The sequence below is a fragment of the Leptodactylus fuscus genome, chromosome 5, assembly GCF_031893055.1.
Source record: "Leptodactylus fuscus isolate aLepFus1 chromosome 5, aLepFus1.hap2, whole genome shotgun sequence".
NCBI classification, from domain to species: Eukaryota; Metazoa; Chordata; class Amphibia; order Anura; family Leptodactylidae; genus Leptodactylus; species Leptodactylus fuscus.
Window position 1 is genome coordinate 67,736,397 of NC_134269.1, and position 22,649 is coordinate 67,759,045.

A 22,649-nucleotide genomic window follows, 5' to 3' on the forward strand; every position below is an offset into this window, starting at 1 on the left:
TTGCAGCGGCATGCTATTCCATCTGGTTTGTGTTTAGTTGGACCATCATTTATTTTTCAACAGGACAATGACCCCGAACACACCTCCAGGCTGTTTAAGGGCTATTTGACCAGGAAAGGAGAGTGATGGGGTGCTATGCCAGATGACCTGCCCTCCACAGTCACCAGACCTGAACCCAATCGAGATGGTTTGGGGTGAGCTGGACCGCAGAGTGAAGGCAAAATGGCCAACAAGTGCTAAGCATCTGTGGGAACTCCTTCAAGAATGTTGGAAGACCATTTCAGGTGACTACCTCTTGAAGCTCATCAAGAGAATGCCAAGAGTGTACAAAGCAGTAATCAAAGCAAAAGGTGGCTACTTTGAAGAACCTAGAATATAAGACAGATTTTCAGTTGCTTCACACTTTTGTTAAGTATATAATTCCACTTGTGTTAATTCATAGTTTTGATGCCTTCAGTGTGAATCTACAATTTTCAGTCATGAAAATACAGAAAACTCTTTGAATGAGAACTTTTGGTCTGTAATATATATATATATATATATATATATATATATATATATATATATATATATATATATGGAACAATTATGTATTGTAGGGGAACTATTATATTTATACTGTATATTATATTTAAGGAGGGATATTTATAATAATTCCCTCTGTATAATATCCCCTCTTATAAATAAAAGTTCCTCCCTTAAATATAACATTCTCCCACTACACATAATCTCCTTCTTACACATAATAGGTCTATGTTTATATATGTGTCCCCCTTTGCTTTTCAGGAAACATTAAATCTTATAGTCAACTTCATAACATATTCACGCTAGATGCACCGCTCGCAGACCGTCACCCCTCTGACTGTAGTGGACACCCATTTAATGTATTTTGTGTGTGTAGACTGCCCTGACAACATATGTCAGGAGATAAAGGGGTTATAAACATGCGCTATGTTTCATTCCCATGGGTGATGTTGCCAGAAGAGTCTGACAGCAGCGTATTCCCTTCTCCCTATTGAAGACACAACTGTAAAAAATTTAACAAAAAAAGAAATGTCAGTACTTAGGTGACAAGTTGTTACAGACAACTGGGAATCAGATGTGCCGTAAAACTTTATGGACAAACAAGTGAAAATTTGAGATCAATGACTCATTGTCCATCATGTCTCTGTGGTTGAAAGCATGGTTTAATCTGTGGCCAGCTGTCCTCAGCTTTAATTCCCATACAGCAATACAGGCGCAACACACAACCGGCTACAGCGAAACTCGCAAATCAGTTTGCAATGTAATTTTGCACTATAGAACTGAAAAATGGCAATAGATTCTAATAATCCTGCAGTTTTCATTTTGTCCCATGGTGTGAACTGGGTTTAAATCTCATTAACAAAAGCTCATTTGGATGTTTCTGCCAAAAACAGTTTGTCATTGCCAAAGACATACAGCGAAACCTCTCCAAAGCAAAATGGGGCAGATTTATGAAGACTAATGTTACAAATGCCAGCCTTCACATATGACATGACGATATTAATGTATGCTAGTTTACAGCTGGTGTATATTCTCCCCATCGTTAATACACCTGATTTCTGGTGTAAATTATGGTAAATCTTGCACACACCCTTTTCAGGAAAGTAAAAGCAGCACAGATTTTAAAAAGTTGAAAATTTTTTAGCACACTAGAAAACAGGCATACAAGGTATTGCAAATCTGAATCTCTGAGAAAACCACATTTTTTGTGAAGAATTTTCAGTTTTCCATATTAACCATCTTCGATAAAGGCACTATACTGTAGACTTTTTTGTTATGCAATGTTGGGTGGTCATCTCAGGTTTCAGTGTAAAACATTGTGACTTTAAAAGGCTTGTCGCAACTAAAATGTAACGGTCAGAGCTTTGATCTTTCCTCATCTAGAATCTACTGTAAGCTCTCAAATGATCTTTGTCAAGTGTAAAGGCTCGTGCACACGATGTAACGCGGCGCTGATTTTTATTATTTTTTTTTTATGTAGATTGTGAGCCCCACATAGGGTTCACAGTGTACATTTTTTTCCCCCATCAGTATGTCTTTTTGGAATATGAGATGGAAATCCATGCAAACACGGGGAGAACATACAAACTCCTTGCAGATGTTTTTTTGACCTTGGCCGGATTTGAACTCCAGGACCCCAACGCTGCAGTGCTAACCACTGAGCCACCTACGCGGCGCTGATTCTGACACAAACTCGTGTCAGAGTCAGCGCTTCAAAACAGAATCCCATTTAATTCAATGGGTTCCGTCTTATGCGCAAAATCCTTACCAAAAAGATGCCTCCCATTGAAATCAATGGGAGCTGGCCAGTTTTTTTTCCGGGAGCAGTTTGTTCCGACTCCCAGAAAAAAGAAGCCACATTGCTCACTCTTTCAGGCAGACATCCACCTGAAGACACTCTTTCCCGACTAGGCCCATTCATTTGGGCCTAATCCAGAGCGGAGTGCACAACTGGATGCCGATGCACTGTAACAGCATCCAGTCGCAAATTCTAGAGAACCAAGTTCATTCCTGTAGCATTTGGGCTGTTCAGGAACTCACTGTTACATAACTAACTATGATGCATACCATACCAGAGGCCAAAAGGCTGCAATGTAAGCTTTGCATGTTATTACCCCCCACACTCTTGCCCATCAGATGCTTTGAGTTCTGTTACAATAAAGTGGATTTATATTGGAGAACCAAACAGTTTATCCAGTCGCCTGTTGTCCCTATTTGAGATACTTAGACTCATTTACAGGCATCTTTACCCCCTTGCAGACAACCATGTGCTAGGTCAGTGTGCTATCTGGGTTTTTCCCGGATAGCACACAAATTCATTTCTACAGACACGTACACATAATCGTGAATTATACAGCCCTGTGTGCGGGCCGACAGTCTGGGCCCCAAAATATGGAACAGGTCCTGTTTTACAGTCCTGCTTCCATGGCTCCTATTCATTAAATGAAAGGGGCTGCGGAAGTACAGCCTGTGCACAGGTGATATCTGTGTATTGCTCATGTGCTGCCCATGCCGGTCAATAACGGCAGCTGGTTAAGCATGCGCTTGTGTGCAATCACTTAAGCCTTACAAAATTTTTGCATAGGACTAATCAAAACTTATATTCAGGTAAGATTTACAGTGCTTTTTTCCTTAAGAATGTCATGTTCTCTCCCAAACAATACACTTAAAGAGGACCCCTTCACATCCTCATCGAAGTGCAGTATTATAGAAAGCTAGAAAGCAGGGTGTAGACTTTAGGGCAGTCGGCTTGTCTGGTATGTGCCCCGCTGCTGGATATATCGGTGCTGTTAATTTGAGAATAGAACACTATTGTATGATCAACTTAGGCATTGTTCACAAAAGGCACCCGGCTACAGCCTTCACTAATCAGGTGTTACTAGTAAGAAAACTTAGCAGTAAAGGCCCTCACACACAAAGGAGTCCAGTTCTTGGAAAACAGCATGTGTGTGGACTGTACTTAACCGTGTGAATACAAGTCACTGCATCATAGTTATGACACAGTGAGCTCACAAACAGCCCAAGTGCTACAGAACTGAGTTCATTCCTGTAGCATTTGGGCTGTTCAGGAACTCACTGTTACATAACTATGATGCACACAGCCAGGTTCAGTTGGGGCACTATGGCCCACACAAGGACAGCTTCCCACAGATAGGACTCATGTACATGGGCCCAAAGTGTTTTATTTCTCTGTAGCACCTCCAAAGGAGATTTTAACCATTACACAGCTGCCATTCAAGTCAGTGGACTACCAGCGTTACAACACGTTCAGAGGAATCTGCCACGGAATTGGGCCACAGATTCAGCAGTAGATGCCACTCCAAACTTGCTACCAATTCATAAAGGCCTAATCAGCAAAGGAAAGCCACAACAAAACACCGATGCAGAGGAATCGGCATTCTGTTATGGCAATCCTGTGAAAGTAACAGGAATTTCTCTTCATTTTACGCTGTGGTAGGTTCTCCAGAATGAGGTTCTTTGTAACCACTAAGATGCGGACCCTAAACAGGGTATGCTCCCTTCTTGAACAGGGTATAAGATAATTGTTTTCCCAGGTTGTACATCCCAATTACATATCCATTACACTACAGTTTATCCTGCAAGAATTTAGCTTGTGTTATGAGAGCCTTGCCTCAGCTGTGTGGATATGTACAACAGAATACACAGGTCAAAAGCTTATATTTTCCAAGACATTTCTTTATTAAAGAAATAGTCCAGACAGATACATGAAAAGGAGATTCCACGAAAAGGATTGATCTACTGATCTTTCAACTCCTTCAGTCTTCTGATGGCAGACTTTACTGTGACAGCAGAGGTGGTGCTGGAAAAAAACGAGACATTTCAATGGTTAACATGGCTATCAGAGCTGTTTCCAAGGAACAATAGAAGAAAATATCACTGGCAGAGTAATTACAATCCTTTTGTCAAGTAGACTGGGGCTTGTAAAATCACTTTGCAGAGAGAGAGCGTGAAAACAGTATTGTGAAGGAGCATATCTTTTTCATGTAAGTGTGTGCGCACATGAGAGCAGTTATGGCAACTTTTAACAGCAAACATGATATGTACAATCTCATGTGTTTACTGTAAACTACTTGTATTTAAAGGGATTCTATCATTAGAACATTATTTTTTTTCTGCCTAACACGTAGGAATAGCCTTAAGAAAGGCTATCCTTCTCCTACCTTTAGAGGTCTTCTCCAGACCGCTGTTCAGTGGAAACCCCAGTTTTCGTTGGTATGCAAATGAGTTCTCTCACTGCACTGGGGGCGGGCCCCAGCACTGGGGGCACCCCCAATGCTGCAAGAGAAATCTCCAGTGCCGCCTTCATCTTCGTCTGGAACGGCCTCTCTTTGCATCTTCTTCCGGAGCTAGGTTCAAACTTCTAGGCCTCGGGCAAAGCAGACTACGCATGCCTGCCAGCCACAAGAAAATGGCCACTTACACACTAAGTGTAAGCGACCATTTTCTTGTGACCAGCGGGCACGCACAGTATGAACCCAGCGCTGGAAGACGTGAAGCAAGGCCGTTCCAGACGAAGATGGAGGTGGCGCTGGAGAGTTCTCTCGTAGCATTGGGGACGCCCCCAGTGCTGCGAGAGAACTCATTTGCATACTGACGAAAGCCAGAATTTCCACCGAACGGCGGCCTGGAGAAGACATCTATAGGTAGGAGAAGAATAGCCTTTCTTAAGGCTATTCCAACGTGGCAGGCAGAAAAAAAAAATACTACTATTTTAATGATCGAATCCCTTTAAGGCTAAGGCCCCATGTAGCAGGCCGTAGTAAACAACACGGAAGCAATGCTTTTCACAGAAAGTCCGCAGACATTTCTGCTTCATTTATACCTCTGGAAACACCAGCAGTTTCCCTATAAGTATAATTGACATGCTGTGATTGACAAAGACTGCAGCGGTCTTGGAAATCAGTTTCCACTGAGCGCATTTTCCCTGCGATGTGTGGATGGGATTTGCTAGAACCCCTTCCACTTTGCATAGACTGTAAAAACCACATTTTTGTATTTTAAAAAATATATAAAATATGGGTATAAATAAATAGGCAAGCGTTTCGGCCATGTTGGTCCTGCCTAAAGGAGTTATTCACTTTCGAAGTTCGACAGCCTACCCTAAGGATAGGCCATCAATATTAGATTTCAGAGGGTCAGACGCTAGAGACCCCCACAAATCTGCAGTTCCTACAGCATGGCTCCTGGTAAGGTTTACATACTAGAAGCCACAATTCTCACTTGCCATACAACTTTTAATTATCTACAAAGATAGATATGATTATGTACATGAGTATACCCCTTTAAAGGACCCCCCCCCCCCCCCCAGGTCTCTGGCCCTTTCGATCTATTTTCATGCTACAGTTGTTTTTGTTCTTGGGGCTGCATAATACGTTTAAGTTAATTTTTTTTATCTTTTGAGATCCAGTAAAAGTAAAAGGGGGGCTGATTTATACTTTATTTTTGAACCTGTGATCTTTAGATCGCTTGTGTTAGACTGCAATACTACTGTATTATTGTCTATGAGCATCTCTCTATATCAGACCTGGGCAATGTGCGGCCCGCGGGCCACATCCGGCCCTCTGACTGCTTCTGTCTGGCCCGCGTAGCTAGTGGAAGTTTGTTCAAGGACCTGCGATGATGTTATCACAGCCTATCACCAGGATAGACTATGACTCGTTAGTGGGCGGAGCCACACGGGACTGTGTGCTTTCTGCAAGCTGCCGGCAATGGAGGCTGCTGGATGATAAAGAGCGAAGAGACAGCATGTGTGAGCAAGAGGGGGGTGATTGGAACAAAAACAAAAAACACATGGCTAAATCAGAGTTCACATCTGTGCCATGTCTCTGACACAGATCGATCTAAAATCACCAGATAAAAAAAGTCTTGCAAGCTTGACTTTCATCTGGTTATTTTGGTACAAAAAAAACAAACAAACAAAAAAAAACCCAAAACACTCAATGGCTCGCTTAGGCTCTATTAGGGCCCCTTCACATGGAGTATATGCTCGCTGATTCTGAACGTGTAAACGTTCCGAAGCAGCGGAGTTAAAACAGATCCCATTGCTTTCTATGGGAGCCGGCATACGTGCGCACCCCATAAAAATGAATGGGATGCTTTTTTCCAAAAGCAGCCCATTCATTTCTATGGGGAGCACATGTATGCCGGCTCCCATAGAAAGCAATGGGATCTGTTTTAACGCCGCTGATTCGTAACGTTTACACGTTCAGAATCAGCGAGCGTATACTCCGTGTGAAGGGGCCCTTAAGTGTCTATTAGTTCAGCAGCCACTTTGTCATTCATCTCGTCCTCAAACAGACATCAAGTACAACCTGGTATTACATGAGCATTTAGTATGTTGTGAGCTTAGTGTGTACCAATCTGAAATTTCTTCTTTTGGTAAGCATTCTAAGGCGCAGTCCTACGTTGCAGAAAGAGAGCGTTTTTCGTTGCAGCTGCGGTTTTGGGGGATTTTTTTGGTACTATTCCGTTATCGGGCCAGCAGCAGCGCAGTTCAGCAGCAGCTTTCGGGACAGCAGTTCAGCAGCGGGAATTACAATGACATCCGAGGACTGCTGGCCCGATGCTTGTGCCCAGTAACCAGTACATCGATGACCCCCCTCCCCCATCCTTCTCCTCCTGCCAGTGCTGCCCCCCAGCTCTCCTTACATCTTCCCCGTACCCTCTCCCCGCCACACGACTAGGCCTCACCTCAGCGCTAGTACCGAGACCGAAAGGAAAGACACCGGGGCTCAATCCAGGCCCTGACAAGAAACACGCCGACTATAGGAACGGTGAGCTACAGCGAGCCGGAGGGACAAACTTTCTGCAGCGTCCGGCGGCTATCTAGTAGCATTCATTGCTCAAGATTTACGGTGAGGCCTATTACAGGGAGAGGGTACGGGGCAGATGTAAGAAGAGCTGGGGGGCAGCACTGGAAGGAAGAGGAGGATGAGGGCATCGATCGATGTACTGCCTACTACACACAAGCACGGCCTCTATCATCGGGCCAGCATCGGCTTAGTCATGTGGCGGGGAGAGGGTACGGGGTAGATGTAAGGAGAGCTGGGGGGCAGCACTGGAAGGAGGAGGAGATGGAGGGGGGGTCATTGATGTACTGGCTACTGGGCACAAGCATCGGGCCAGCAGTCCTCGGATGTCATTGTAATTCCCGCTGCTGAACTGAACTGCTGTCCCGAAAGCTGGTGCTGAAATGCGCTGCTGCTGGCCCGATAACGGAATAGTACCATTTTTTTTTTAGCCAACGTCAGTGGCTCAAAAAAAAAAAAAAAAAATAATAATTCAATGTCTACCACATGGGACCTTAACCTTAAGTAGTTATTGAATAAGGCGCTGCTCACTGTCATAGATATGCAAGCAAGCAGTGTCAACAACCGGCCTTTTCCTTGTTTACAGGCACCACACATTTCATTTTCTAGCTGTTCCAATTTGTTAGTCTACCCATATAAATAAATTACTTCACAGGCTTTATGTTTATATCCTTTGTTAAATATCAATGTCCGCAACTAAACTTGTACTTACTTGTAGGTCCAGGCTCCACCTGCTACGATTTTCATGCAGGATCCGCAGTGCCAGATTCCAACAGCCTTTCTCTTCATTTTGGTCTAACAAGGAAGATACACCAATATTACACTTCTGCACACAGAAATTTAGAACTGTCCTTTAGGTGAAACCAAGATATTATGGCCTCCATAGACTTACCTTGCCACAGAAGGAGCATGTGTACTTGGCATGTTGGCTAATTTCAATTTTCTTGACCATCTTCCTTAGGGAAGCACCATAACGGGTCCCATATTTACCCACAATGCCGACCTTCTTGGTGCGTTTGGCCTGAAAGACAAGATTAGGCAGAACCAGTGTTATGAAGGTAGTTACTAAAACAGGACAATTTAGGCAGATTGTCAAATACAAAGATAATATACAATTAGCACATAGGGCAACTATTCCTTGTCATTACCATCACTTACGGTGCATTCTGCAAGCTTCAAGCTATCTCCCAACCACTGAAAAGGGGGAACTTCCAAACCACCAATCACAAGAACAGTTGCCCCGTTTTCCCTATAATGGGGCAGCAGGTCACCTCTTTTAGGCAGCCCCACACAATACACACATCACTTGCCACTCCATTCATTCATTCATACATAGGGTACACGAGCCTATGCTCATGAGGGTCCCAGTTGTCAGACTCCCAACCACCCTGCACCTTTCCCCTAAGGCCTACAAGATGTTCCAACAGCCCACACAGTACGGAGTAAGCAGCCGCAGAAGATGCCAGCGCTGCCCTTGTGTATACATGGCCGCCACCCACTACTAGTATCCACTCACACATGACTGACTACAAGACACATCCTATATGAACGAGCTCATCTATGGCCGCCCAATACACTGCATTGTGTCTCAATGCAATGTCCCCGGCCTGCTTTACTACCACAGCCGCCTCCATAGACACATAAGTAAAACTATGTTAAAACCATCAATATGACTATGGGCAGAAAGCTAGCAATCCGCCGTTAGTAGAAAACATAACGGGGTAACTCGGTAACGTCTCCAGATAAAGGATGACAACGGATAAAATCCCGGTATAGAGAGCGAGGAATCTAACTCACCATCTTCTTCCAGGACCCGAACGGAAAGGGAGGAGTAAACAGCGCATGCGCGATTTACAGCACACGCACCAGGAAGTTGCCATAGACAGCCGGCCTTTCTTTCCTCCCGCTGTTTCGTCTCTGTGGTTTTCAGTCCTCCGAGGCCCCGGGAGGCTGTAGTTTACTTACCTGTGTTGGGTTTGAACGATTACCGGAATCATGTCGTCCTCCAGCGCTCTCAGCAAGCAGCCCCCTATCCAGTCCACGGCTGGAGCCGTACCTGTCCGCAATGAGAAGGGTAAGGTGACCGTGTGTAGCCAGCAGGGAGTCATTGTGGTAGGCCAAACGCTGTGCCTAGAGTATGCAGCAGCGCATCAATAAGGGACTTGGGTTCACGACAGTGTCTGTACATTTACTGTAACCCCGGCATGTTTATGGGTAGTTATAGGGATCCATGTGAAAAAGAAACGTATACTGCACCTATAATGTGCTACTCCATACGGTATAAAGCCCCGTCCTTGGAATGGGGGGAATATGTATAACATATACACTGTAAGATATTCCATCTAATATAGTAACTATACATTACAGACCCAGTGTTATTTGTCACATAACAAGCAGGACGACTGGTTATAAACACATTAAATGGAGTCCGTCAGGTACAAATCCTTCTGGAACCAATAATGGGCTCTATAGAGGGAGCAAAATATACCATTGTATATGTATATGTAAATCAGCCTGAGTGGGAGCACATCTTTAGTAACCTGGTCTGACAAATAGATCAGAACTGTCTGCACCCAGCTCTATTCTCTGAGAACAGGTGGATGGCAGGGGTGCCAGTCATTCAAGAGGACCTTTCGTGTACTCGGGCACATTCGGATTTGTATACCGCTAGAAAGCAGACAGTGTGCTTAATTCAGCGCACTGTCAGCTTTCTTGTTATGTGCCCCGGGGCTGGAGATATTGGTGCAGTTATAACGGCAACGATCTCAACCCACTGTCAGAAGAGCGTTCCTGACAGTCTGGCTGTGAGGAACACCCCTCCTGACAGTACTTGTCCATAGCTCTGTATTGTCAGAGGGGGGCGTTCCTTACCGGCCAGCCATGATGCTAAGCTGTGAGGAATGCCCCCCCCCCTGACTGTACTCATCTATAGAATAGTACTGGGGGTCGTTCCTCACAGCTTAGCGTCATGGCTGGGTGGTAAGGAACGCCCCCTGTCACAGGTCTGTTATTTTTTAATGGATGATGGCCTGTTATACCGCCCGTTATTTCTGGGTTTGGGTTTTTTTTTTTCTCCGAAAGCAGAACAAAAAAAAACAGAAACAAAAAATAGGAGATCACTGTGTGTATGCTGGCTTAAAGATCAACCTATGTTAGACACTCCCCAATAATATGTCCTTTTAGGAATTTTAAGTGATAGAGATGAGGTCTCACACTGCACTTATTCTGTGCAGTACTGCCTAATAGGAGACAAGCAATCATATTGTTGTCAAAATTCTATTTAGCTCCTCTCAGCTTATCTCCCAGCATGAGATTGAGCAGTCTGAAGACACAGAAGAAAACTCCATTGAACCTCAGAAGCCACTGTAAAAGATATCAGGAAACTGCATTATTTGCAAGTCCTAATATAATTCCGGAATCCTCTGATATTAACTCAAATTTCAGATTCCTCTACAGCTGTTACATAACAATTTGTCTTATGGTACAGCTTGTATCAAACTAGTTCTTTAGTTCATGGGCTTCAGTAGCAAGTTCTAGTTGAAGGTATTATTGCTGTTACTCTGCTTCCCTTGCAGTACTGAAGTGGAGTATGATATAATGGGGTGCATAAGGCTTTTCTTTCATATCTGAATTTGGACCTGGAAACTTGGCCTGTGTAATGTATTGTATTTACTAACCTGAATACTGTTCTCCGGAACAGAAATAAGATGCTGAGCAGGGTTTGGCAAATTCAGCAGCTGCACAGACAATTTCTGAGCCTGAAACAGACCTTATCCAAAGGATTCTATATGGAGATGTGTGATTTCCATTTGTCTGATCTTAATTCTGATGTATTCTGCTATGTACCAAAAATGTAATGATTTAAATGGCTGCAAATGAGTGTGTGCTTGTAACTGTAGGGGACATTGAGGGTGCTTTCTCTATACAGCATGACTGTGTGTGAAGACTCTGTATGGAACATAATACATTGTATCTGGTATCTCAAGTTCTACTTGCTGATATCTGACAGAGGGCTTTCCTTAATGTGACTGATCTGTATTTCAGGTGAAATCTCGATGGAAAAAGTGAAGGTCAAGCGCTATGTCTCCGGTAAAAGACCAGACTATGCGCCAATGGAATCTTCTGATGAGGAGGATGAAGAGTTCCAGTTTATTAAGAAAGGGAAGGAGCAGGATGTCGAACTGGAAGAACCGCCTGAAGAAAGCACCAGTGATCCTCGTCTGCGTCGATTGCAGAATCGTATGAATGAGGATGTGGAGGAGAGGTAAACCTGATGCTTTATATACTTTTTCGCTTGTGTAAATGTAACAACTCTGTATATTGGTAATGTCAGCTTCTATTCTTGTATGAGACTAATTCTGCATGAGAGACGTTCTGCTTTCAGTACTGTTCCAAGAGTCCTTCTGATATTTTATGCTGGATTATTATTAGAAGTTGGATGGCTAATTGTACTTTAAAACATCTTATTGGGCAGATTGGCCAGACATCGAAAGATTGTGGAGCCTGAGGTGGTGGGTGAAAGTGAATCTGAGTCTGAACCAGGTGAAGAATGGCGTGAACGTGTGGAACGTGAAGACACAAGTGAGGAGGAGGAAGAAGAGGTGGATGATGAGGTGAGTTATAATATATCACTACACAACATGTCCCTGTTGTTTTCTACTTGAAGTATTCTAGCCCACCTGATTTACATATGTATTAAATCTGTATACAATATATTAAAGAACCAAACATTGAAGGGGTTCCATGGTTGGTTCTTCTTAACATTAATTTTTCCTGCGGATGATTCTTCAGCTTTATTTCCTGTTAGGAAATTGAGCGTCGCCGTTCATTAATGCGTCAAAGAGCTGCAGAGAGGAAAAATGAAGAGATGGAAGTGATGGAGGTAGAAGATGAATGGAAATCAGGAGAAGAGTCAGAATCTGAGTCAGAATATGAGGAATACACAGACAGTGAAGATGAAACAGAGCCAAGACTAAAGCCAGTTTTTATTAGAAAGTGAGTAAAGAAGACATTGGATTCACTGGTGTGTAGTAGTGCAGAAATGTTATATGTATTTTTTAAGTTTTTTTTTTTTTTGCTTAATTTGTGTTATCAGTGCTTGAGTCTAATTCTGTCTGAGATTTAGACAAACGTCAACTGGGCACTCTGAAAATCCAGCAGATGTAAGACTTTGGCTGATGCTGGACAATAAATGTGGTGCATCTTTAGATGTTCTAGTCTAAGTTTGTGCCACCTATTAGTTGGACAGATTGTCACATCTTAAGCAATGAAGCCCCCTTTTTTGCAAGGCAGATCCAGTTTCCTCTAAATCATCCAGACTCACCCCTACCATACCTGTCAGCCAAGTTGAAAAAAAAGTGCCTAAAATACATAATCTATGTGGTGCTCAGTAAGTAAGCCAGGCTTTTTTTTACTTCAAATTAAGCCAATATTCTGGCACGTTCATATTATATGGATCATAACGTTTCCAAGTGTTTGAACAATTCCAAGATTAATGGCACAAGGTGATATGAATTAAAAAATTAAATAATTTTTTCAATGCCACTTATTTTATCTCAAAACAGTCCAAAAGGTAAGGATGGACACTTCTGTGGCTTATTAAATCTTTCTCACGTTTATGTATCCCGATGAACGGGCCAGCCACATCAGAGTTCACACAAATATACTTTTATAACTGCCATGATTTGTTAAAGAGGTTGTCTAGGCATCTTTTTTTTTTTTTTTTTTTTTTTTTATAATTCCTTTACATCCATGGGAGGTGAAAAAATAGAAGAAAATCATACTCTCCTGCCCCCGATGCTCCAGTGTCCTCCTGACGTGTTCCGGGCTTTCAGCTCCGGCAGCTTCTCACTGGTCTCTTCCTCAGTTCCACTGAAGCTCCTGATTTGGCCTCAGGAAGAGACCCATGATGTCACAGGTAGTGGCATCGCAAGCCCTTCGCTGAGGCCGCTGATCGGCCTCTGTGGTCACGTCTGGCTGGGACTTCTGCCACACATCAGGACTGGACCACGCAGGGAGGCACTGACTCTTTAAGGATGCAGATACCCCTGTGACAATTATAAGCAAGGCCAGGGCACTAACGGAAAGTGTTGACATAGGAGCTTTGTTGTAGAGCATCAGTGGTGGTTGAAATGTTGCTCTGAATTTGAAACTGGTTTATTTATTTTTCAGGAAGGACAGAGTAACCGTTCAGGAAAGAGAAGCTGAAGCTATTAAGCAGAAAGAGGTAGAGGCAGAAGCCAAGCGAATGGCAGAGGAAAGACGTAAATACACATTAAAGGTAGGTTTTAATTATAGATCAGAGAATTGACTGTTTTAAGCTGTCACAGATCAAAGTGTAATACACTCTTGTCTTGTAGATTGTAGAGGAGGAAGCAAAGAAAGAGATAGAGGAGAACAAGAGATCTCTAGCTGCATTGGACGCTCTAAACACAGATGATGAGAACGATGAGGAAGAATATGAGGCTTGGAAAGTACGAGAACTTAAACGCATCAAGCGTGACCGTGAAGAAAGAGAAGCGTATGTATTCTTTATTATTATTTACATGTATATATCACAGTTTATTACAGTTTTAGGTAAAACTTTATCATATTGGACTACATTTTTAATTGATATTAATGTTCATAGCATTTATAGTGTTCCCTGTCGTCCTCAACAGCGGCACAATGTGGGGTATTTCTGCCCCTGTGTGCTGGTAGGACAGGCGGATATTCAATTAGCCAATCAAATGCGTGGCAGGCCCTATAAGAGGGCACAAGAACCTCCCCTCTGCGTGTTTTTTTCTGTCCTGTGTGGACAGAGGACAGGTGGGAGGACTTGTGTCCTCTTTGAGAAGCTCAGCAGGATCACTCACCTCCTGAGCGGTTGTTTTCTTCTTGTCACCTTCTGTGCCCTGCGGGGAGAAGGTGCTTGTTAGCCATGTGTGGCTACCCCCCTCTATCCCCCCTGCCCCCCCTCTCCTCCGCTTCCCCTGCTCCTTGTGACTTACCTGACATTTTGGTGAGAGTCCGGGGACTCCGCATGCCGCCTCTGGTGGCCGCGCGGACTGCCGGCGGGTGGAACCACACTGTTGTGTATCCTGTTCCCCGCCGGCCGCTGTAAGCGCGCACTTCTGGTTTCGACGGAAGTATCATAGCGCCATGGCAACGGCCTGGCGCTGGCGGCCGCTCACTCAGGGAAGATTCAGGCCTTATTAAAGGCCGGAAAAGACGGGGAGATGTGGGGGTAAGTGCCCGTGTTAAGGGCCTCTTGGTGGGGGGGAATGTATATCTTTGCAGACCCCTGATTACAGGGTTAGTTGTCTGGGCAGGTTGCCTCACCTGCTTTGATTGTGGCTCCGCCCACTTCCAGCCGGCCAGAATTAAGAGGCTGGCTGGCCTGGTGTCAGAGACCTTCCTGCAGTATCTGCTGAAGGCGTGCGATTGTGGTGTTCATTGATCTTGAACTCTTTTCCAGTTTGCAAACTTTATTGGGAACCGGCTGTGATGGCCGAGTGGTTAAGGTTTTGGACTCGAAATCCAATGGGGTCTCCCCGCACAGGTTCAGATCCTGTTCATAGCGCAGCCCGGCTAGCTCAGTCGGTAGAGCATGAGACTCTTAATCTCAAGGTCGTGGGTTCGAGTCGCACGTTGGGCGCCAAGTCACCTCTCTGTCCGGTCTACAGGACCTGGTAAGATCTACCCTTTTTTAAAGCTGGTATGATGTCATGGTGACAGTGTTGCATGGTCTATTATCTCTCTCTGTAGGATATGTCATCCTCTACTACCCCTCCTGGGGATGGTAGGAGGAAAACCTCTTCCAAGAGGAAACATCTTTCCTGCTACGATTGCGACACACCGCTCCCTGATGGTAGGTAGCGGCTTGAAAGGTTGTGCCCTGCGGGGTACTACTGGTCCTATAACTTGCCTATTTTCAGGCTATGAGTGGGCCCGTTGTCGCGGGTGCAGAGGTCCTCCACCTGTGGAGCCCTCTCCCAGAGATATGATGGCATGGGTCAAGGAGATGGTGAGTTTGGGCATCGCTTGGGTAAATAGTTTTTCCCTTGCTTGTACTCTCTTTTTTGTTTTGCAGGATGATTCCCTCAAAGGGATCCATTGCACCTTGTCTCAGCTCACCAGGAGACCATGCTCTGAGCTCCGTTCCTCGTCTCCCCCCCCCCCCCTTGTAACACCTGTGGGTGGCAGAGGATGATTCCTCCGAGGACGACTCAGTTATTCCAGCAGAACTGCGTTCCATTATGAACAAACGGGCAGGCTGCTGAAGTCCATCCGGTCTACAGTGGGCCGAGATGTTGACGGGGAAGCCTCCACGTCTGCCTCTGGGGGACATATTGCCTTCCATGCGGACGCCACGCTGACCGACCTTATGGCGCAGCAGTGGAAACAGCCAGAGAAAGGACATTCGCTTTCCAGGATCTTCAAGAGTTTGTTTCCTGTTAACACTACCCAGTGGGATTCCTGGGGGCCTCCCCCGAAGGTGGATTTGGCCGTAGCAAAGCTGTCCCGCAGAACCCTGGTGCCCTTGGAAGATGGTTCAAATCTTCAGGACCCTCTGGATCGTAGGGCGGAATCCGTTCTGAAGAAGGTCTACTCAGCTTCCTCCGCGCAAGCCTCTGTGGCCATAGCCTCCTCTATGGTTGGTGACTTTTTGCGCAACCGCTTAGCCGCCTTGGAGCGGGATATAGACTTGGGCGTAGACAGAGATGAGATTCTGCCCTCTATGAAAAGAGTTCATAGGGCTGCAGATTATTTGGCGGAATCCTCCTGCCATCAATTAAAAATCTCCGCCAAATCTATGGCGTTGTCTACTGCGGCCCGTAGACCCCTTTGGCTAAAGCCTTGGCGGGCAGATTTTGCGTCTAAAGCAGCACTCTGTGCTCTCCCCTTTGAGCCGGGAAGGGTGTCTGGCCAAAGCTTAGACGCCATTATGGAGGGATTAGCTGAAGGTAGGGGAAGGTCCCTACCTCAAGCATCCAGGGGCAGACGTGCTCCCTCTAGAGGCAGAGGTTCTTCCTCTAATTATAGACTCCCTTCCCAACAACGGCGTTTTAGATATCGCCCTAGGGGAGCTGGTCGTGGCGCTTCCAAGGAGGACACCAAGAGGAAGCCTGAGTTTTGACGTGGGGCAGCTCCCTGTGGCCCCCCTTCCTGGGAGGACGTCTTTCCTCCTTTTCCAGAGCATGGTTCACCCATATCCAAGACCCATGGGTGTTGAAGATCATACAACACGGGTATCACATCGACTTTCATCTTCCACCTCCAGATCGGTTCGTTTCCACCCAAACTCTTCCACCTTCTCAGCAGGCCAGTCTAGAAGCCTTGGTTGCCGAATATGTTACCAAGGGCGCCCTGGAGAAGGTACCAGCCTCAGACCTCGGTCTGGGAGTCTACTCCCCCGTCTTTCTGGTCCCCAAGTTCACCGGGGGCTGGAGGATGATAATAGATCTGAGGTACCTCAATCGGTTTATCAGGAAGAGGTCATTTCGAATGGAAACCGTGGATTCCGTGGCTGTGTTTCTTCAGCCAGGAGAGGTGATGGTTACCCTCGATTTGAAGGACGCCTATCTACATGTCCCCATTGCTCATTTCCACAGGAAGTTCCTCAGGATTGCCGTCGCTATGGCCGGCCACAGGGAGCACTATCAATTCACAGCTCTGCCATTCGGCATCACATCCGCCCCACTGGTATTCACCAAGGTGATTTCTCCGGTCGCCGCGGCCCTCAGACTTCAGGGTCTTTTCATCGTCCCTTATCTAGACGACTGGCTACTGAAAGCTCAGTCTCCTGCTGCCCTCCTCCAGCAGCTCAACCTTGCCATCAACTTCCTACAGGAGTTAGGATTATCAATTGGGAGAAGTCCGAAATCGTTCCATCCACCTGAAGAAAATTCCTCGGATTTATAGTGGATTCAGAAGCGATGCAGATCTTCCTCTCCAGTCCAAGGAAGGAAAGAATCCAAGCCAGTGCACGATTCCTATTGCGCACTCGGCAGGTAACCATCCGGACCGCCATGAGAGTCCTGGGCCTGATGTCATCCTCGGCCAGGGCGGTGCCTTGGACTTTATGGCATTTGCGTCCCCTGCAGATGGAAGTGTTGAGAACCTGGAACAGGTCTCCACGGGGATTGCACAAGAAGATCTGCCTTTCTCCCGCTACCCGTCTTTCCCTCAGATGGTGGATACACCTGAAAGACGGAAGGTCCACGGTCCTGACAGTGTGGACCCTGTTGACAACAGATGCATCCCAGTGGGGATGGGGAGCCCATTGTCAAGACAAAACTGTACAAGGACGATGGAGATGTCCGGAGCTGGGGTCATCCAATCTCAAGGAACTCAGAGCAGTGTACCTGGCCCTAGTACACTTTGCCCCAGAATTGAAAGGCAAGTCTGTCAAAAACCGGTCAGACAATATGACGGTGGTAGTCTATATAAACAAACAAGGGGGCACCAGGTCACCAACCTTGCTGAGAGAGACGAATCTCATATTTGCCTAGGCGGAGAAGAATCTGGTCCAGTTATCCGCTGTTCACATAAAGGGCTCCCTGAACATAGTAGCGGATCAGCTGAGTCAGGGTATTACCGTATCAGGAGAATGGTCTCTCAATCCAGACGTATTTCAACAGATCGTCCAGAGATGGGGTCTCCCGGAGGTCGATCTTATGGCTACCCGACTCAACGCCAAGGTGGGGACCTTCTGCTCTCTGTACCAGGAGGACAATCCCTTGGCGGTGGATGCCCTGTCCATCCCATGGAGGTTCAGGCTGTTTTACATATTCCCTCCAATTCCAATCATACCGAAGGTATTGATAAAAATAAGACAGGACCAAGCCTCGGGAATAGCCATAATCCCGTTCTGGCCAAAAAGGGCTTGGTTTGCTCAGCTCATACAAATGAGTCAGGGCATATATTGGAGGCTTCCCCCACTCCCAGACCTGGTAACCCAAGGAGAGCTGAGATGCCAGGATCTGAGGAGACTCAACCTGACAGCCTGGAGGTTGACCAGTCCCTATTGAGAAATAGAGGACTGTCACAAGCCGTCTTGAAGACCCTATCCAGCGCCAGAGCAGATTCGACTAACAGGAACTACCGTCGAATAGGTAACATCTTTAATGCCTGGTGTCTGCAGCATCAAGTGGACTCCACCGATCCCCCTACGGAGGCGATCCTGGACTTCCTTCAAGACGGACTAGACAGAGGTCTTGCTGCGGCCACACTCAAGGTACACGTAGCGGCCCTGTCCGCCTATCTGGGGAGGCGTTTGTCTCAGGATCCTTTAGTGAGCACCTTTATTAAAGGGGCAACTAGGCTGAGACCGGTGGTAAACACCCCTGTCCACCAATGGGACCTTATTCCGGTCCTGAACGCTCTATGTGGCCAGCCATTTGAACCTCTGGAAGAGGTCTCCCTCAAGTCGCTAACCGGCAAAATGGCGCTGCTATTGGCAGTCACACCTGCCAAACGCGTTAGTGAACTACAAGCTTTGTCCGCTGAGGAGCCATATACCACCTTTTTCTCTGACCATGTACAGCTTAGGTTCCTCCCTGGGTTTCGTCCCAAGGTGCCATCTGCTGTAAACAGGAACCAACTGATTTCCCTTCCAGTATTTTTTCCGTTCCCTTCTTCTGCTGAAGAAGAAAGATGGCACAAGCTGGATGTGGTTAGATGCCTACAGATCTACTTGCAGCGCACTCGCCCCTTTAGGTGGACTGAAAACCTGTTGGTCAGCTACACGGGGAAAAACAAGGGCGCCAAAGCCGCCAAAGCTACAATATCCCGGTGGGTTACCGAGACTATTAGAGTCGCCTATACCGCCCAAGGGCTGTCGGCTCCATCTTTCCTTCATGCCCATTCAACCAGGGCAGTGTCCACTTCACGGGCAGAAAGAAGTGCTTTGTCTGTGGACCAAATATATGCAGCTGCCTCTTGGGCATCTGAATCCACCTTCATTCGGCATTACCGCCTGAAGGACCAAGTGGCAGATTCCACTGCCTTTGCCCAGACCAGTTTAAGTTCGGTCATGGGTTTGTCCCACCCATCTTGGGGACCTGCTTGCTATATCCCCACATTGTGCCGCTGTTGAGGACGACAGGGAACGAGTGATTATGAAGATAATCTTGTTTCCCTTAGTCCTAACAGCGGCACAAGATTTCCCACCCTGGGAATCATATCTTATGTATAAAACTGTATATAAATGTAATGGAGGTACTTTTGTATTTACACGCAGAGGGGAGGTTCTTGTGCCCTCTTATAGGGCCTGCCACGCATTTGATTGGCTAATTGAATATCCGCCTGTCCTACCAGCACACAGGGGCAGAAATACCCCACATTGTGCCGCTGTTAGGACTAAGGGAAACAAGATTATCTTCATAATCACTCGTTATTGCCACAATGGTAGCTACAATGGTTACATTTTCAAGCATGATAATTTTTTATAATAGCATGGAGAAGGAGAAGGCTGAGATTGAACGCATGCGTAATATGACTGAGGAAGAGCGAAGAGCTGAACTTCGTGCCAATGGCAAGATAATCACCAACAAAGCACTGAAAGGGAAATACAAGTTTCTCCAGAAATACTACCACAGAGGAGCCTTCTTCATGGTAGGAGATGATCCAGTCACAAATCTGAGGTGTATTTATTTCACTTTTGCCATTTTAAAAGAAATGAAAAAAATGTATTTTTATTCTTTAGGATGAAGATGAGGATGTGTACAAACGAGATTTCAGTGCTCCTACATTGGAGGACCACTTCAACAAAACTATTCTACCTAAAGTCATGCAGGTACAATTCTTATTAGTAATATTGTAAAAATAGCGCTAAATTATTAGGTCTGTGGGGGGGGTTAGGGTTTTGAGTGAGTGTTTAAGTTGATTTAAGTATATTACAAAAATGTTCACCATTCTAACTGACTTTTCATAGAAAACAGTCTGTGAAGTTCACGTTAGCAATGCTTAAACTAAGCATGACCAGGGAGAGTCTGTCCCTTACACCCGTAGTCCATGCAGTATGTTTGCCAAAGTGGGGGATAGTCGCCTCAAATGGATGTATCGCCAGTTCCAGTTTGATACCACCTAATATTTGAGTTTGTCAGCTTTAATATGCTGCCGAGGTTGCACTACTAGATATAAAATAACTGACTTCTATTTAGAGGAAAATAGATAGGTGAAGAAAATGTTCACCACACACTACGAAATAGCAAAATGAAAAAGGTAGACTGGCTTTAGCTGGGAAACAGCGTTGGCTTGAAATAGATTCACATACAGCAGTTTTTGTTTCAGATGCTTCTATGACTGTTTAATTCATCTGAATGGAACTTGTAGAAATCCCTGTTCGTGGTATCAAAAGAACACTCTTCAGATGAATAGAACAGATGTTGGGGGGATGATAAATGTTCCCTTTTGTGTTTGTTTGGTTATTGATTTCTATATGAGAAGCAGTGCCACAATAAACCATTTCTCTGATCTGTTCCATTCAGGTCAAAAACTTTGGTCGTTCTGGTCGAACAAAATACACTCACTTGGTGGATCAAGATACAACGTCATTTGACTCTGCTTGGGGACAAGAGAGCGCCCAGAATACAAAGTTCTTTAAGCAGAAAGCAGCTGGTGTAAGGGATGTGTTTGAGAGACCTTCAGTGAAGAAAAGAAAAACTACTTAATGGATCGCCTTCGGAGTTAATTTTTTTTTTTTTTTTTTACACCCATAGACTTCCTAAGTCCAATGATGTAAAGAATATTGCTTTTTTGTATAATATTATGACTATTTATGGTCATTATGTAAATAAATATTTCCCTGTACTATATATTTTCAGTTTTTTAAATGTGATAAACAATTATCTGGTCTTTGTTGTAGAACACGAAGAATACATGAATGATTTCTTGCCCTGAAGGCGCATTTTATTGTCTTTGTTACTTCAGTATTGTGGGGATCATTAAAGTGCAGGATAATGTGAAATTCCAAGCTATTGGATATACTTGTAAAGGGTTACAAACAATCACTATTGGTGTTAAAGGTGACTTTTAAAACTGGAATGATTCTAACAAAGGATCAAAGCATCCATCATCGGTATCTGTTATGATCAGTGCCATCAGTTATCTGTAGTAACCTCACTACCAGTGATTTAATATGAAAAATTAAACCCTCCTGGACATGTGGAATGCTTGCTTTCACTTAATAAGGTTTCCATATAACCATAGTAATAATGATAATCAAATACTTTAGAAATTTTTATTTCAGCTTTTTATAATCTATTCAGTATATTAGAATATCATCTTTTAACAGGATGGTTTCCATTAAATTCATTGAATCATATGTTAATAATTAAATTAGGACTTTGTGACCATTAACACATGGTGAGATATTCTTACATTCATAGATGAGTTAGACCAGCCTTGCACATTATTGCTAAGGATTCTGATGGAATGCCAGTGATTGTCCATTCTGACTGGGGATTTTAGCATAACTAAACTTTAGGACAACTTTTGATTTTCTGCCATAAATAAATTTTGTAATATACTTTATTAACATATTTTGGATCCTTTCCTTTGCTTCTGTATTGAGAGCTGTTTCTGCCTCTCAGTGAATGTTACTGTGTATAGGAGTAGGGGTCTGTGTAATATGCGAAGAAATCGTTGATTATGTAGGTAATCTGTTTTCCCTTAGTCCGAACAGCAGCGAAACACGCGGGGTATTCCTAACCATCTGTGCTGTTAGGACAGGTAGAACTCTTAATTAAAATTAATTACACAACAAGAGGCCCTATAAGATCTCCCCCCCCCCCCCCCCGTGTTAGTTATAAAGTAAAAGGAAATAAGTACAAGAACATAAGTGAGAGCAGCTTGTGCTGCTGTTCGGACTAAGAGAAAACAGATTATCTATATTAATCAACGATTCCCCTTACAGCCAACAGCAGCACAACACATGGGGATGTAGCAAGAAGACCCCTACGGAGGGCCCCCTTGATACACTGTCTTGCAAGCCTTGCAAATCTAATCTATGTTTTATGAAGGTCGTCTGGGACCTCCAAGTGGCAGCAGCACAAATCTGCTCCAGTGAGACAGAGCGCTTTTCTGCCCAAGAGGCAGAAACCACTCTGGTAGAGTGGGCTGTCACAAATTCTGGAGAGGAAAGCCCCTGGGAGGAAAAGGATACCCCGATCCCTCCTTTATCCATTTTGCCAATGAAGGCGTTGAAGCCTTTAACCCCTTGCTCCTTCCAGCAAAATTGACTAACAGGTTCTCCAATTTCCTAAAGGAACTTATATGCTGGAGATGAATGCATAAGCACCTTATCAGATC

The 22,649-nt window shown here is 44.9% G+C and overlaps 2 protein-coding genes and 1 non-coding gene across 3 annotated transcripts; 2 read left to right on the top strand and 1 right to left on the bottom strand.

The window, feature by feature from the left end:
* Positions 1–4,200: 4,200 nt before the first annotated feature.
* RPL37A (ribosomal protein L37a) lies at positions 4,201–9,183 on the bottom strand. The gene is made up of 4 exons (XM_075276188.1): positions 9,153–9,183; positions 8,248–8,376; positions 8,068–8,150; positions 4,201–4,345 (listed from the first exon to the last, which is right to left on the bottom strand). Exons 1-4 carry the CDS (start codon positions 9,153–9,155, stop codon positions 4,282–4,284), a joined length of 279 nt encoding a protein of 92 aa, XP_075132289.1. The 5' UTR covers positions 9,156–9,183; the 3' UTR covers positions 4,201–4,281.
* An 86-nt stretch (positions 9,184–9,269) lies between these two features.
* MFAP1 (microfibril associated protein 1) lies at positions 9,270–21,821 on the top strand. Its single transcript, XM_075273330.1, has 9 exons — positions 9,270–9,429; positions 11,400–11,619; positions 11,830–11,968; positions 12,163–12,350; positions 13,527–13,635; positions 13,715–13,875; positions 19,793–19,952; positions 20,044–20,133; positions 20,828–21,821. Exons 1-9 carry the CDS (start codon positions 9,351–9,353, stop codon positions 21,008–21,010), a joined length of 1,329 nt encoding a protein of 442 aa, XP_075129431.1. The 5' UTR covers positions 9,270–9,350; the 3' UTR covers positions 21,011–21,821.
* TRNAS-CGA (transfer RNA serine (anticodon CGA)) lies at positions 14,835–14,916 on the top strand. The gene has a single exon. It is a non-coding gene; the product is annotated as a tRNA-Ser (tRNA).
* Positions 21,822–22,649: the final 828 nt, after the last annotated feature.

Coding starts and splice junctions, on each gene's coding strand:
- RPL37A (XM_075276188.1), bottom strand. Junction 8,151..8,247: donor CATGCTCCTTCTGTGGCAAG/GTAAGTCTATGG, acceptor CTTCCTTGTTAG/ACCAAAATGAAGAGAAAGGC. Junction 4,346..8,067: donor GGTGGAGCCTGGACCTACAA/GTAAGTACAAGT, acceptor GTTTTTTTCCAG/CACCACCTCTGCTGTCACAG.
- MFAP1 (XM_075273330.1), top strand. CDS start 9,351: ATGTCGTCCTCCAGCGCTCTCAGCAAGCAGCCCCCTATCCAGTCCACG. Junction 9,430..11,399: donor ACCTGTCCGCAATGAGAAGG/GTAAGGTGACCG, acceptor TCTGTATTTCAG/GTGAAATCTCGATGGAAAAA. Junction 19,953..20,043: donor ACAGAGGAGCCTTCTTCATG/GTAGGAGATGAT, acceptor TTTATTCTTTAG/GATGAAGATGAGGATGTGTA.